Source organism: Tasmannia lanceolata, unplaced genomic scaffold, assembly GCF_043159265.1.
Source record: "Tasmannia lanceolata isolate RefF3 unplaced genomic scaffold, GAP_Taslan_0.1 ptg000029l, whole genome shotgun sequence".
Lineage (NCBI taxonomy): Eukaryota > Viridiplantae > Streptophyta > Magnoliopsida > Canellales > Winteraceae > Tasmannia > Tasmannia lanceolata.
The window spans coordinates 8,116,086-8,131,571 of NW_027518706.1; the positions used below are offsets into that span (position 1 = coordinate 8,116,086).

At 40.6% G+C, this 15,486-nt stretch overlaps 1 protein-coding gene and 1 pseudogene across 1 annotated transcript; one reads left to right on the forward strand and one right to left on the reverse strand.

Annotated features, from left to right (window-relative positions):
* Positions 1-1,225: 1,225 nt before the first annotated feature.
* On the reverse strand, positions 1,226-11,039 carry LOC143859007 (putative disease resistance protein RGA1; annotated as a pseudogene).
* A 3,847-nt stretch (positions 11,040-14,886) lies between these two features.
* On the forward strand, positions 14,887-15,477 carry LOC143859008 (uncharacterized). Its single transcript, XM_077369687.1, has one exon. It carries the CDS (start codon positions 14,887-14,889, stop codon positions 15,475-15,477), a length of 591 nt encoding a protein of 196 aa, XP_077225802.1.
* Positions 15,478-15,486: the final 9 nt, after the last annotated feature.

Consider the following 15,486-nt stretch of genomic DNA (forward strand, 5'->3'; position numbering starts at 1 on the left):
TTCCAAATCCAAATTCGACGATCTACGCCCGAAGACTTGATGAAGCAAGAGTCCAATAAGGAGAGGAGGGCGCTGTGAGATCTTAACTCCCTAACAAAGAAGGCTCTGCGAAACTTAGGAGCCCACGCCACATTTCCCTGTTCCCGTACAAAACATTCCGATACCCAAGCCTCTTTCTGAGAGGAAACATAACTCGAAGGGGATCAGCCGAACACCAAAGATCCTGCCAAAACCGAATCCGATCCCCCTATATACTCTGTATCGAACTCCAGGAGCAAATAAAGACTTCAACTGCAAGATGTCCCTCCAAACCGTAAGCCCTTTGTTTTTAAAATTATCAACTGATTCCCAATGCCCATGAGATGAACCATACTTACTTTCAATGACCCGGACCCACAAAGAGGAGTGTTCTTCGCCATATCTCCACAACCACTTGCCCATAAGGGCCTGATTAAAACTCTGAACCCTCCTGATACCCAAACCTCCATTTTTAGTAGGCAAGCAGACCATACTCCATTTAATCAGGGATACCCCCTTGGAAGACCCTGAACCGCCCCATAGAAAACGTCTTTGAAGTTGCTCGACGCGCTTAGCAACCGAGGCGGGACATTGAAAAAGGGATAGAAAATAAATCGGCATATTGGATAGAACGGCCTTTAGAAGCACCAATCTACCTCTTTTGGAAACCAACCGGCGCTTCCAGGTGGCCACCGACGCTCGATCCTTTGTATAATAGGAGCCCATAGGGTGTGTTTCGGTCGACCCACTCCGAGAGGAAGACCCAAATAGGTTGCTGGAAAGACATCTAGACCACACCCCATAATTCCGGCGAAAGAGGATGCATCGCTCTCAAAAACATTAATCGCGTACATCCGAGATTTGGCGAAATTGGATCTTTGCCCCGAGACCATCTCATAACAACGAAGCAAGGCCTTAAGATTGAGAACCTGGGATATGACCGGAGAACAGAACAGAAGAGTGTCATCCGCAAACTGAAGAAGCGAGACTTCCACCTTACTATTTCCAATAAGGAACCCTTTATATAGCCCCATGTCACTACCTTTTTTCAGCAGACTGCACAGGGATTCGGCCACGATCAGGAAATTATATTTGGTTAAATAACAGTTTTTGTCCAAATAAAAACAAGAATTTTTATTTGGACAAAAACTGTTATTTAACCAAATATAATTTTTTTGGCCATGTAAAAAACAATTGAAGTTTTGGGACTGCAAAAAAAGATGTGCATGTAAAATAACGAACCTGGCAGTGGCATCATTCAATGTAGATATATGGTACATGGGCTATCTTGTGTCAATCCTCTTCTCTCTCCCTTTCGCATCGTCTCCTCAAATTTGGACAATAGCTAATAGACAGTCTTTGGAGTGAGATGAGGCGTTGTAGTCCGGTGGGCAATGAAGTCATATGACCACAACTAATGATGGTCAAAGATCCAAGTGATGTGAGCTTTTCGACCCACTCTGGCAAATTCGCCATGCTCGGACAGTTGCAAATTTCTAGTTCTTGTAGTGTGGTGACCGTGACATGTTGTAGCCCATCTGGCAATTATGCCAACTTATCACAACATTTGATTTCCAGATGTTGGAGGGCAGTGAGGTAGTGCAAGTCATCCGGCAAAGAAACGAGTTTATCACAGCCCTTAATAACCAATGATTCAAGAAATTTCAAACGCCGTGGCAGCCCATCTAGCAATGATGGCAACTCATCACAATAACCCATTTCCAGATTTTTGAGGGCAGTGAGGTACCGCAAGTCATCCGGCAAAGAAACGAGCTTTTTACAGCCCACAATATTCAATGATTGAAGAGATTTCCAGCCCCGTAGTATCCCTTCCTCCTCGGGTAATGATGCCAGGTTTCTACACCAACGGATATTCAGCTGCCGGAGGGCAGTGAGGTATTGCAAGTCATTCAGCAAAGAAGCGAGCTTATCGCAGCCCTCAATAACCAACTCGAAATGCTCAATGACTTGAGAGCAACGAAATTGTCCAGCTCCCTAGGAAGACTCCTCAACTTGTTGCAATCCCTAATTTCTAAACGTTGGAGTGCATTGCCGTCTCGTAGAAAGCTTTCTGGAAAGGATGACATCTCATCAAGATTATCAATAACAAGGGAGGTAAGATGCAGAAAACATGGCAGGGTGATCAACTTTGGGCACTTTTCAATATTCAATTCATCAAGGCAAGGAAAAGCTCCTCCTTCCTCCACTGATGCCCACATCTCTAATTTATCCATCGCATGTAGCGATAGTTTTTCCAAAGATGGAAAGGAAAATCCAATCAATGTTCTATTACCATAAAAATCATGGTTGATTTGCTTCAATGCAGGCATTCCATGTATCACAAGACTCTTGAGTGAGGGAAGTTGCCCTAGTGATGGGAGATTTTCACATCTCCGGCAATCATTAAGAGAAAGATTAACCAGATTTGTGAGTAATGAATTCTGCATCCATTCTGGGAATCGAATACCCTGATAGCCTTGTATCTGCAAATCTTTCAAATTACAGTGCGGTTCAAGGCCTTCTAACACTTCTTCCTGCATCTCAACATCACCACGATCATCCCCCCATGATAACTCCAATTCTCTTGCTTTTCAAGTAGGCTTGTTTTGCATCACTTGCATTTCTCACAAGGCTAAGTTGTTTTATTGATAGTTCTCCTCTAAGGTTTAAATTGCTCAACTCACTGAGGCGACGTCCTTCCTCGTCACCCACAATGAAAATGGATAGCGTCTGGAGGCAACTCAGCTGCCCAATCCCAATGGGCACACAAGTTAATGAGACACAAAGATAAGTATCTACATGACTGAGGCTACTCATTTTTCTCATGTCCTTGGGCAAATTGCGGAGCTTGTAACAAACTCTTAGTTTCAATGTTTGCAAATTTTGTAGGTTAGTAATCGATTCAGGTAATGTTTCAATGGAATCACTATAGGAGAGGTTGAGGTATCTTAGCTGTTTCAAATTGCATATTGACTGTGGGATCTCTTTAATACCAAGTCTACTTAGATCTATCATCTAGGCATCTCAAGTATCTAAGTTCCTTGATGTTGGCAGGGAACTGGGCACCAAGGAACTGGGAATCAAGGAACTGGGCATTGTCTTTTTCAGAGCAAAATAGTATCGTCCGTATGGTATTGGCCTTATATAAGCTCGGACATTCTGATGATGAATATAGAGCATCAGAATAGACATATCGAGTCGATGGAGGGATATTATCAGTTTTTTCCGAATCCACGATATAACACTTGTTCCCAATAATAGACTGTGCAAGATCGTGCAGCAAGTCATGCATCTTGCAACTTGTTATATTTCCGTCATCGTCCTTTTCTATGTCTTTGAAGAAAGACCTCCATAATAAATCACTGAAAATCTCATTTCCAATGTGTTCCAACTCCATTCTTCCTTTAGGGGTAACAAAGCCATTAGCCATCCACATAAGAATAAGTTATTCTTTCACAATTGTAAAGCCTTAGGGAATACAGAGCAAAAAGAAAAGCATTGCCTTAGATGAGATGGCAAATTAGTATAGCTCAACCGCAGAGCTGGCAAAATGGGCAAATTTTCATCTTCTGGTAGTTCCCATATTTGGCTGTCTCTTACAGAACCACATAGGTTCCCTTTTAAGACGCAAGAGGCTTCCTAATGCCCCTCTTTACTTCTCCCTGATACAAATGTTTGACTCTCAAACAGTGACCAACAATAAATTCTTTGGGCTACTGTCTCGAATCTTGTAGAGTCTTAGGAATAATTCTATCTTATGGATTTCATAGTAAAAGTGTGTCCTGTAATATTGAATTTCTTGTGGAACCGATGTAATACTTTGTCATATGCTTTTGCCCTTCGACCGTGTGTGCTTTGATCCTATTGCTATTAGTCACCTTGTAAATTTCAGAATAATGTGTGCTCTATTCTTGTGGAACCTATGTGGACCATTGCCCTTCAACATTGTGTACTCGGATCCTATTGCTACTACCCACCTTGTGAATTTCAAAAATAATATGTACTCTATTCTTGTGGAACCTATGTGAACCATTGCCCTTTGACCCAGTGTTCCTTGACCCTATTGCTATGTGGCACTTCTTGTGGAGGCTTAGGATTATATGTGGACTATGACGGCCCTCACCAATGGGGCTAGTACGTTGGCTATATGGGTCCCGCCAGTGGAACGAAATGCCGGTCCTGTCGACATGTATGCGATTTGAGGAACTAGTTTCGACACCTTGGGCAGTCGGTGTAAGCAATAACTTGCTTTTTGGGCTAAGCTCATGACCTTGATGTGGTATTGCTTTTGGTTTGACTATATTCAGTGATCTCTCATGATTTATGATACTCTTTGAGGTGATATCTTCGAGCTGTGATTTTGTAGACCATGTTTCTTATTCACTTTGCTGTACTCATTGCATATATTTGGATCCATGTTAATCCATTCCATGTGTAACTCTATACCCCATTTTGTACACTTGATTGATTACCTTTGTTTCTAGCATGCTTGACCCAACTGTTGTAGCACGTTATTATGTACTGGGCTTCGGCGGACTGTGGTTTCATAGTGTGGACTGTGGACAAGGGAGCGGAGGCGTCATTCCAAGATTATTATCACTTGTTTTTTTTTTTTCAGAGACAGTAAATGTTGTTTAGACATTTGTAAAAGACTACGTTAATTGTTATTTTTGGATTTGGATAGAGAGAGTGAGAACTTGAGATATGATTATTTTGATTTATGAATGACCTTTATTGCTATTAGAATTGATTTGCCTTGGATGGTTTTAATATCGTCTGGCTAGCCTGGTATATTTGTGGAGTTCTCTTTGCAGGTATACGGCGTTGTCATGCCTCAAGCCGTTCATGGTTTGGGGGTGTTACAGGGTGTGTTCGACAACCATCCCTCAAATCCATATTTTAGATTTTTTTAACTAAAATATGCTAAAAACGAAAAAATGCAGTTGACAACCATCCCTAAAATCTCATTAATGGATTTTACTATTTCTAATCTTGGATTTCGTGGAGCGACTATTTATCGAGGAAAATATGGAATGCTGGCAATGATAGCAAACAACCACGCTATGCTGGTAATTTTGGACTTCGGATTAAAACACGCACGAATCTTGCAAAAGTGGTAGTGCCCTTCTTGACTCCATTAGAGCACAACCTCATGGTTGAGAGACTGATTGAGGCTGGGCTCTGTCATGGTGTCAGAAAAGTCAAAAGGGTCTTTGTAGCTCTACTTTTCTTAGATTGGTGCGTGTTTACTATTTAGAACTAAAGTCCAAAATTATGCTCATAGCGTAGTTGTTTGCAATCTAAGATGAAGCATGTAAAAAAAATGCAACCCAATTGCACATAGATAAAGCACTAAGCCAAAAATATCCATCCATCCATAATATATACTAAGCACGTAACTTTCCAAATGTCATTCATCTTTTCCAGAAAAAGTGTTTCCTGAAAAGTATTTTCCCCTACATCATGTTTTAATCTTTTGATGGGTGGGATGGGGCCCATATTCTATACCCAAGAATAGCATGGGTAGGGTCAACTATCCATGTCCACATTCCGTGTCCACATTCCGTACTTTTCTCCTGGTTATCTAGGGTTTTTGAGTCAAATTTTTTGAATATAGAAGAGACTTTAAAGCTACTTAAAGCATGCTTGTTATACTTGTATGCCTTTGGATCATACTTTTGACTATGTTTAATTCTTTTTTTTTTAAATAGCCTTAGATATGTTAGGAGATTGCAGACAAATCAAGATTTTGCTATTTTGGGATTGAATATCTTGTTATGTTTTTTATTGGGAATAAGATCTGAGCATGTGTATTCATAATCCATTAGATTCTTAAACTCATCATAATTACCTTTTCCCTTTGTTTCGGGAATCTTTAGATGCTACTTAAAGTATGTGTGTTGTATTTAGATGAGTTTAGACATTTTAGAACTTTTGACTATGTTCAAGTGTTTTCTTTGTTAATATCATACGGATTTTCTTAAATACAATCAACATGGCGGGAAAACAATCCATTGTCTTGGGAATTTATGAACTTGTAATAACATTCATGTTATAGTTAAAATTTAAGAGACGATGAGGCATGGTTGAAATATTTTAGCAATTGATATGCTTCATTAATGAGCTATTTGATTGATTTGATGCAAATATATCCTATAAAAAATGAAATTCTTTTTTTTTTTTTTGAAATGATAATATATAGAAAAATGGATCCGAGATGGACCACCAGAGATACAAAGATAAAACTATAAAATTAATACAAGAAAAACAGGAAAAGAAACATCAAAGTAACAGCCCCCTCTTCTCACGGAGGAAGGAAGTCGAACCACTCCAGCCCTTCTCTTGCAACACCAGATTTAGCGAGGGAATCCGCCTCTCCATTTGCTTCACGCCTAACATGCTTACAAACCAGATCGGATTCTGAAATAAGATCATGAATTTCCTCAAAATAGCTTAAAAAGCGCCACGGAGGAACCACTCGGCCCGATAACCAACCGATAACATTAGAAGAGTCTCCTTCCACAATTGTCCTATCATAGGAATCAACACTTAGACGCTTAATCCCCTGATATGCCGCCCTTACTTCCGCTTCAGACGAATCAGTTATTCCAATGGGACCTGCGAAAGCCCACAAAACTCCCCCTCGGGAGTCCCTAAGAAGGCCTCCAATCCCAGCTGGACCCGGATGTATGGAGGGGTAGGTTTTCTCTGTCGGTGGTCTTAAAAAAGGAGGATCATTCGATGTGGATGTTTTCAGGGGTTTATGGGCCGGTTCTGATAGAGGAAAAAAGACTGTTGTGGGAAGAATTAGAGAAGGTTAGGGATTTCTGGTCCATTCCTTGGTGTATTGGGGGGGACTTCAATGAGGTTAAAGAGGTGGGCGAAAGAATGGGCTGTGCGAGATCTAACTCTCACATAAAAGCGTTTGCCGAGTTCATTGCAAAATTTGAACTAATTGATATATCTATGTCGGGCGCTTATTTTACTTGGGCTAGGGGCTCTAGCAGAAGTAGGTTGGATAGATTCCTTGTAAGCTCTGAATGGTTGGGTATGGCTCCTGAGAGTTTTTCCAGAGCTCTGGTGCATTCAGTATCGGATCATTGCCCTCTCCTTCTTGACCCGCGATTAGAGTCGTGGGGTCCTCCTCCTTTTAGATTTGAAATGGCATGGTTTCAATTTCCAAAAATGGAGGATCGATTGGGGAGTTGGTGGTCCTCATGTAATGTGGAGGGGCCTGCAGATGTGGTGATAGGGAAAAAACTTAGATTTGTGTAGCACAATTTAAAAGTTTGGTCTAAGCAACAAAATCATCTAAATCAAGGTAGGAAGGTGTGGTTGGAGAATCGCCTTAAAGAATTGATAGCGTTGGAGGAATGTGGTTTAAGCTCAGAGGTGGATTGGGCAGAGATTGGAAAAGCCAAAAAGGAACATAAAGAGTTGCTGTTGCGGGAAGAAATTTCATGGAGGCAAAGATCAAGGGTAAGATGGCTGAAGGAGGGAGATAAGAACTCGGCTTTCTTTCACGCGATGGCTAGTGTTAGAAGAAGATCGAATAGAATTGAGTCTTTATCTGTGAATGGACTCAGGTGGAATTCTAAAGAAGAGGTGTCCTCAGCTATCGTAGACTTTTATACTAAGTTATATGCTTCTGAAGGATCTTTACGTCCTATTCCGGAGGGTGTGGAGTTTAATAGCTTAAATCTGGAAGCCAGTTCGAGTTTGGAACAACCTTTTCGGAGGAGGAAATTGAGAAAGATTTGTTCTCAATCCCCAAGGACAAAGCGCCTGGTCCGAACGGCTTCTGCTTAGCTTTCTTTCAATCCTATTGGTCGGCAGTTAAAAGGGATATCTTTCGATTCTTCAAGGAGTTCTTTGAAGGTATGGGTCTTGATAGGAGCACCGGGGCTACCTTTATAACATTAATCCCTAAAATCAAAGGTGCATCCAGGGTGTCTGATTTTCGTCCAATCAGCCTGGTTGGTTGCCTATACAAGGTGTTAGCAAAGGTATTAGCAGACATGATTAAAATTGTGCTTCCATTTGTTATCTCAGACACGCAGAGTGCCTTTGTTAGTAAAAGGCAAATCTTGGATTGTTATTTAATTGCGAACGAAGTTATTGACTCATATTCAAGAAGTGGCTCTGGGGGAGTTCTATGCAAGCTCGACATGGAGAAAGCCTATGATAGAGTGGACTGGGAGTGTCTGGATTATATTCTAGGGAGAATGGGTTTTGGAAACCGTTGGAGAAGCTGGATGAGACAATGTATTTCCTCGGCATGGTTCTCTGTCCTGGTAAACGGGTCGCTAAAAGGCTTTTTTAAGTCATCTAGAGGGCTAAGGCAGGGGGATCCATTATCTCCGTTTCTTTTTCTAATTGTTGCGGAGTCTCTCAATAGATTGATGGTAAAAGGAAGTAGTAGGGGTCTGTTGGAAGGCTTCATCATTGGTGGTGACAGAGTTGAAGTGTCGCTCCTGCCATTCGCTGATGATACCTTATTGTTCTGTGCCCCTGTCAGAGAGAAGATTTTAAATTTGAAGGCTTTGCTAAGATGCTATGAGATGATTACTGGGCAAAGATCAAATTTCCAGAAATCCAGCTTGTTTGCTATAAATATTCCTTCATCAGTAGCTATCGATTTTGCAGCTGTGATGGGATGCAGGTTGGAGACTTTTCCTTCATCGTATCTTGGTCTCCCTTTGGGGGTGGGAAGGCCGGGAAAAGAGATATGGAATCCTATTGTAGAGAGAATTGAAAGAAGGTTGGAAACCTGGAAAAGAAACCTTATGTCGAAAGGTGGCAGATTAGTTTTAGTAAAAGCAGTTTTGGCTAACATTCCTATATACTACCTGTCACTATTCAGCTGCCCGGTGAGTGTTATCTTGAAAATTGAAATGCTGCAAAGAAGATTTTTGTGGGGTGGGTCTTCCTCGACAGGAGGAATTCCTTTAGTAAAATGGGAAAAGGTTTGTATTCCTACAAAGAATGGAGGGTTGGGAATCCAGCGTTTAAAAGAATTTAATCGTGCCCTTTTGGGCAAATGGCTCTGGCGATTTGGTTTGGAACAATCGTCGCTATGGGTGAAAGTTGTCGGGAGCAAGTATGGCTTGTTACAAGGCAGCTGGTGTTCGGATGATAAGTATGGTAAGAAAGGAAGGACCATTTGGCGTAATATTTTGAGGCTCAAGCAAAATTTTGAGGCCGGAATCAGGTTTAAAGTATACTCGGGTGATCGAATTAGATTTTGGTCGGACCCTTGGTGCTCATCCGATCCTTTGGCAGTGTTGTTCCCTGGATTGTTCTCAGTGGCCTCGATCAAAGACGTGTCGGTTGCTGCTTGCTTTGAAAGAATTCACAATCGGGTAATATGGTTCCCTTGTTTCAGAAGAAATTTTTTTGAGCGAGAATTGGCGGATATCTCTCAGTTGCTTCATCTCATTGAGGGGTGCTATATTAAAAAAAGTGGGGTGGATAAACGGGTCTGGATTTGGAATCCTTCTGGAGTTTTTTCCTTGAAATCCTTTTACTATCGGTTATTACATGTTCCTGAATCCCCTAGTTTTGCTGCGGTCTGGAAGTTTCTGAGCCCTCCTTCGGTATCCAACTCCATTCCTCGCTGAGGGGTAACAAAGCCATTAGCTATCCACATAAGAATAAGTTCTTCTTTCACAATTTCATAGCCTTTAGGGAATACAGAGCAAAAAGAAAAGCACTGCCTTTGATGAGATGGCAAATTTGTGTAGCTCAATCTTAGAGCCGGCAAAATTTCATCATCTTGTAATTCCCATATTTGGCTGTCTCTTACAGACAACCACGAAGGCTCCTCCCTTCTGAGACGTAGTAAGCTTCCTAATGCCTTAGCTGCTAAAGGAACACCCCCACATTTCTTGACGATCTCTTTGCCAATTGTAACCAAGTTTGGATGCTCTTCACTTGTCCCTGGTTCAAATGCTTGATTCTCAAACAGAGACCAACAATCACTGTCTGATAAACCAGTCAAGTGTGGGGATTCATGAAGCGCACCCATCATCGATGCAACTGGTTCTTTACGAGTAGTTACAACGATTTTTCTTCCTTTCCCTTTACATGTTAAGATCTTCTTTAGATCATCCCATTTTTTTGTATTTTCATTCCATACGTCATCAAGTACAAGCAAAAATCTCTTCTCACATATTATTTCTCGGAGGCTTTTTTGCATCTCATCCAACTGAGTAAGAGCAGTTGGTCTTCCAGTTGCAGATTCTAAAATTGCTTTTACAATTCTAGTAACAATAAAATCTTGAGACACATAAACCCACATTCTTAGCTCAAAATGGCCCTTTACATTCTCGTCATTGTAGGCCAATTGAGCTAGTGTGGTTTTTCCCAAGCCTCCCATGCCAACAATGGCAATAACAGGGACATCATTTTCATTACTCACATCGGCTAGCAATTGTTTGACAATCTTTTTTTTATCCTCATCTCGCCCATAAATTTCTTTTTCATTTACTAAGGAGAAAGTAGGTGTTCTCTCTTCGCTCTCAGAACTCATTGGTGTTACTTCAAAATTGAACTTTTGCCTCTCCTCAGCAATTGAGTTGAATGTCTCGAGGATCTCTTTTATCCTAGTTCCTATCTTATGGCGAAATGTATTACGTTGGAAATGAAAACAAGGAAAGAAGGTATTGCTTACTTGTATGTTGCCACACCCACTTGTGCTCTCAACTTCTAATCGTTGATCTTCCACAGCCCAGTCTGATAAGATATCGTCCGCATCATAGGCCGCATCTGAAAGCTTTGTGAGCCAATTCTTCAGTTCCTCATTCCTGAATGCCATAGCCTCTCCATTTGGAATTATAAGTCGAATCCTTTGTATGATCCTCTGAAGCTTTTCCATATCTTTCTTAACACCGCCGAGTAATTGAAACTCGGTTTGGATTAGAGAGTTCAAATTCTCAAACAGTATAGTAACGATAGCATCCACCATATTTGATCCTTGGTAGGAGAACAAAATTTCTCTCGAGCTAGCTCGAGCAAGTAGAGAATCACACAGATAACTTGCAAGCTTCTTCCTGTAAGATGGTTTGTTATTTACTATTCCTTTTTTATTTTCATTTTTCATGGATCTTCTCTCCAACTAGGGAAATGATATATTGGCTGTTTTCTTTACAAGGGACAACACCCTGTAGTGTAAAAATAGTGGTCATAAATACACTAGAGGAGGGTGTTCCAAGTAAATAAAAGGGGCGAATATATCACGAAGCATCCTCGAAAAACGCGTAACACGTATCACGAAGCATCCTCGAAGCAGAATCTCACAGATATGTTGGTAGAAGACATAAATGGAGTTGGTAGAAGACATTAACTCTCTCACAGTCAAACACAAAAGGTGACCACTTCCTTTCATAAAAATTTACTTTTATGAATTTCCTAAACTTAAGGGAAATCTCGTCACTTGTGATTACGTGGTGTCAACCAATTTGTTCGGTCCCCTTTTAGGTCCTACTCTCGGTTTCTCTGGCATTACTCCGAGTTTAAAGCGTTGAAATTAAAACCAATTAAACTTCTCATTAAAGAAAGATCTTTTGACGACATTGAAGTGTTTTCTTTTTCAATATCATAGGGGCTTTCTTTATTAAATTCTCAAACAGTATATTAACGATAGCATCCACCATAACAAAGATATCTTGCAAGGTTTACCCTATAATATAAGATGCTGTGTTATATATATACTACTCGTAAACATCATATAATGCCTTTCCTGCTAACGGCACACCCCCACATTTCCTGACTATCTCTTTACCGATTGCAACCAAGTTTGGATGCTCTTCACTTCTCCCTTATACAAATGTTTGACTCTCAAACAGTGACCAACAATAAATTCTTTGGGCTACTGTCTCGAATCTTGTAGTCTTAGGAATAATTCTATCTTACGGATTTCATAGTAAAAGTGTGTCCTGTAATAATGAATTTCTTGTGGAACCGGTGTAATACTTTGTCATATGCTTTTGCCCTTCGACCTTGTGTGCTTTGATCCTATTGCTATTAGTCACCTTGTAAATTTCAGAATAATGTGTGCTGTATTCTTGTGGAACCTATGTGGACCATTGCCCTTCAACCTTGTGACTCAGATCCTATTGCTACTACCCACCTTGTGAATTTCAAAAATAATATGTACTCTATTCTTGTGGAACCTATGTGGACCATTGCCCTTTGACTCGGTGTTCCTTGACCCTATTGCTATGTGGCACTTCTTGTGGAGGCTTAGGATTATATGTGGACTACGACGGCCCTCACCAATGGGGCTAGTACGTTGGCTATATGGGTCCCGCCAGTGGGACGAAATGCCGGTCCTATCGACATGTATGTGATTTGAGGAACTAGTTTCGACACCTTGGGCAGTCGGTGTAAGCAATAACTTGCTTTTTGGACTAAGCTCATGACCTTGATGTGGTATTGCTTTCGGTTTGACTACATTCAGTGATCTCTCATGATTTATGATACTCTTTGAGGTGACATCTTCGAGCTGTGATTTTGTAGACCATGTTTCTTATTCACCTTGCTGTAGTCATTGCAGATATTTGGATCCATGTTAATCCATTCCATGTGCAACTCTATACCCCATTTTGTACACTTGATTGATTACCTTTGTTTCTAGCATGCTTGACCCAACTGTTGTAGCACGTTATTATGTACTGGGCTTCGGCGGACTGTGGTTTCATAGTGTGGACAAGGGAGCGGAGGCGTCATTCCATGATTATTATCACTTGTTTTTTTTTTTTCAGAGACAGTAAATGTTGTTTAGACATTTGTAAAAGACTACGTTAATTGTTATTTTTGGATTTGGATAGAGAGAGTGAGAACTTGAGATATGATTATTTTGATTTCTGTATGACCTTTATTGCTATTAGGATTGATTTGCCTTGGATGGTTTTAATATCGTCTTGCTAGCCTTGTATACTTGTGGAGTTCTCTTTGCAGGTATACAGCGTTGTCATGCCTCAAGCCGTTCACGGTTTGGGGGCGTCACAGGGTGTGTTCGACAACCATCCCTCAAATCCATATTTTAGATTTTTTTAACTAAAATATGCTAAAAACGAAAAATGCAGTTGGCAACCATCCCTAAAATCTCGTTAATGGATTTTACTGTTTCTAATCTTGGATTTCTTGGAGCGACTATTTATCGAGGAAAATATGGAATGCTGGCAATGATAGCAAACAACCACGCTATGCTGGTAATTTTGGACTTCGGTTTAAAACACGCACGAATCTTGGAAAAGTGGTAGTGCCCTTCTTGACTCCATCATAGCACAGCCTCATGGTTGAGAGACTGATTGTGGCTGGGCTCTGTCATGGTATCAGGAAAGGCAAAAAGGTCTTTGTAGCTCTACTTTTCTTAGATTGGTGCGTGTTTACTATTTAGAACTAAAGTCCAAAATTATGCTCATAGCGTAGTTGTTTGCAATCTAAGATGAAGCATGTAAAAAAAATACAACCCAATTGCACATAGATAAAGCACTAAGCCAAAAATATCCATCCATCCATAATATATACTAAGCACGTAACTTTCCAAATGTCATTCTTCTTTTCCAGAAAAAGCTTTTCCTGGAAAGTATTTTCCCCTACATCATGTTTTAATCTTTTGATGGGTGGGATGGGGCCCATATTCTATACCCAAGGATAGCGTGGGTAGGGTCCACTATCCGTGTCCACATTCCATACTTTTCTCCTGGTTATCTAGGATTTTTGAGTCGAAGTTTTTGAATATAGAAGAGACTTTAAAGCTACTTAAAGCATGCTTGTTATACTTGTATGCCTTTGGATCATACTTTTGACTATGTTTAATTCTTTTTTTTTTTAATATCCTTAGATATGTTAGGAGATTGCAGACAAATCAAGATTTTGCTATTTTGGGATTGAATATCTTGTTATGTTTTTTATTGGGAATAAGATCTGAGCATGTGTATTCATAATCCATTAGATTCTTAAACTCATCATAATTACCTTTTCCCTTTGTTTCGGGAATCTTTAGATGCTACTTAAAGTATGCGTGTTATATTTAGATGAGTTTAGACATTTTAGAACTTTTGACTATGTTCAAGTGTTTTCTTTGTTAATATCATACGGATTTTCTTAAATACAATCAACATGGCGGGAAAACAATCCATTGTCTTGGGAATTTATGAACTTGTAATAACATTCATGTTATAGTTAAAATTTAAGAGACGATGAGGCATCATTGAAATATTTTAGCAATTGAAATGCTTCATTAATGAGCTATTTGATTGATTTGATGCAAATATATCCTATAAAAAATGAAATTTTGCTTAAAGAAACAAAAAAAAGAAGATAAATCCCACAAGAGACAAATCCCACAAAGTACGGCCTTAGATGCAAGGATCGTACCTGCCCATGGCGTATCAGAGGGACCACTTATACAGATTATGTTAAGGTAAAAATATTTATCCCTCAGCACACATGCTCAAGCACAATGAAAGGGAACGATCATTCCATGACCACTAGCCGCAACTGCGATAGATGGCAACAATGGGTTATTCCCGCTGGCACTTGCAGTAGTCGAGGCCGAGACGTATGATAGCTGGGTATGGTTCCTGCATTTGTTCCGTCAGAATTTCATTTCGGCAGAACAAGATGTCATCATGATTGGGTCCGACCGGATGAAGGGGTTGCCTAGAGCCGTAGCGGAAGCTCTGCCAGGTTCGCACCATTTCTATTGCACCCACCACCTCAGTTCTAACTTCATGAAAAATTTAAGAGTGAAGATCTCCAAAAACGTTTTATGAATGCTGCATATTCCCTAAGGGAGGGTGCTTTTAAGGATGCGATGGAGAGTATTAAAAGCATGAGTAAAAGCGCAGAGAATGGATAATGGAGATTCCTAAACGAAATTGGGCCAGCGCATATTTTGAAGGTTCTAGATATAACATGCTGACAACTAACGCAACTGAGAGCTTCAATGCACTTTTAAAGGGTGCAATGGAGCTGCCTATTGCAGCACTTGTCGAACAGACAAGATGGAGACTATCTGACTTCTTTCAGTACAGTCAGAAGGCAGGTAGCAAGTGGACGACTCGTTTGACCCCAAACACGGAAGATTGGTTGGCCGATGAACGTATTCTAGCATGTGGTTATATGGCGCACCAGTGTGGTTGGACCGTATATGAGGTCAAGTCCAAGTACCACTTTGATGAGGTGGACTTAGAAAAGAAAACATGTACGTGTCGTTTGTTCCAAACGATGGGAATGTTGTGCTTCCATGCGATAGCGGCCATGGGACTGGACCAACGAGACACATACAGTTACTGCGAGGATTGGTATCATGCCGAAACGTATCGAAGGACTTACGATGGAGCAATTTATCCCACGTTAGACCGATCGCAATGGCCGAAGCCTACCCATCCTTTGCCGTTGGTATTGACGCCAAAATCAAGACGACAGTCAGGCCGACCGAAAAAGTGAGAATGGAGA

Bases quoted from the DNA above. Each gene is read 5' to 3' on its own strand.
- LOC143859008 (XM_077369687.1), top strand. From the start codon at position 14,887: ATGGAGATTCCTAAACGAAATTGGGCCAGCGCATATTTTGAAGGTTCT.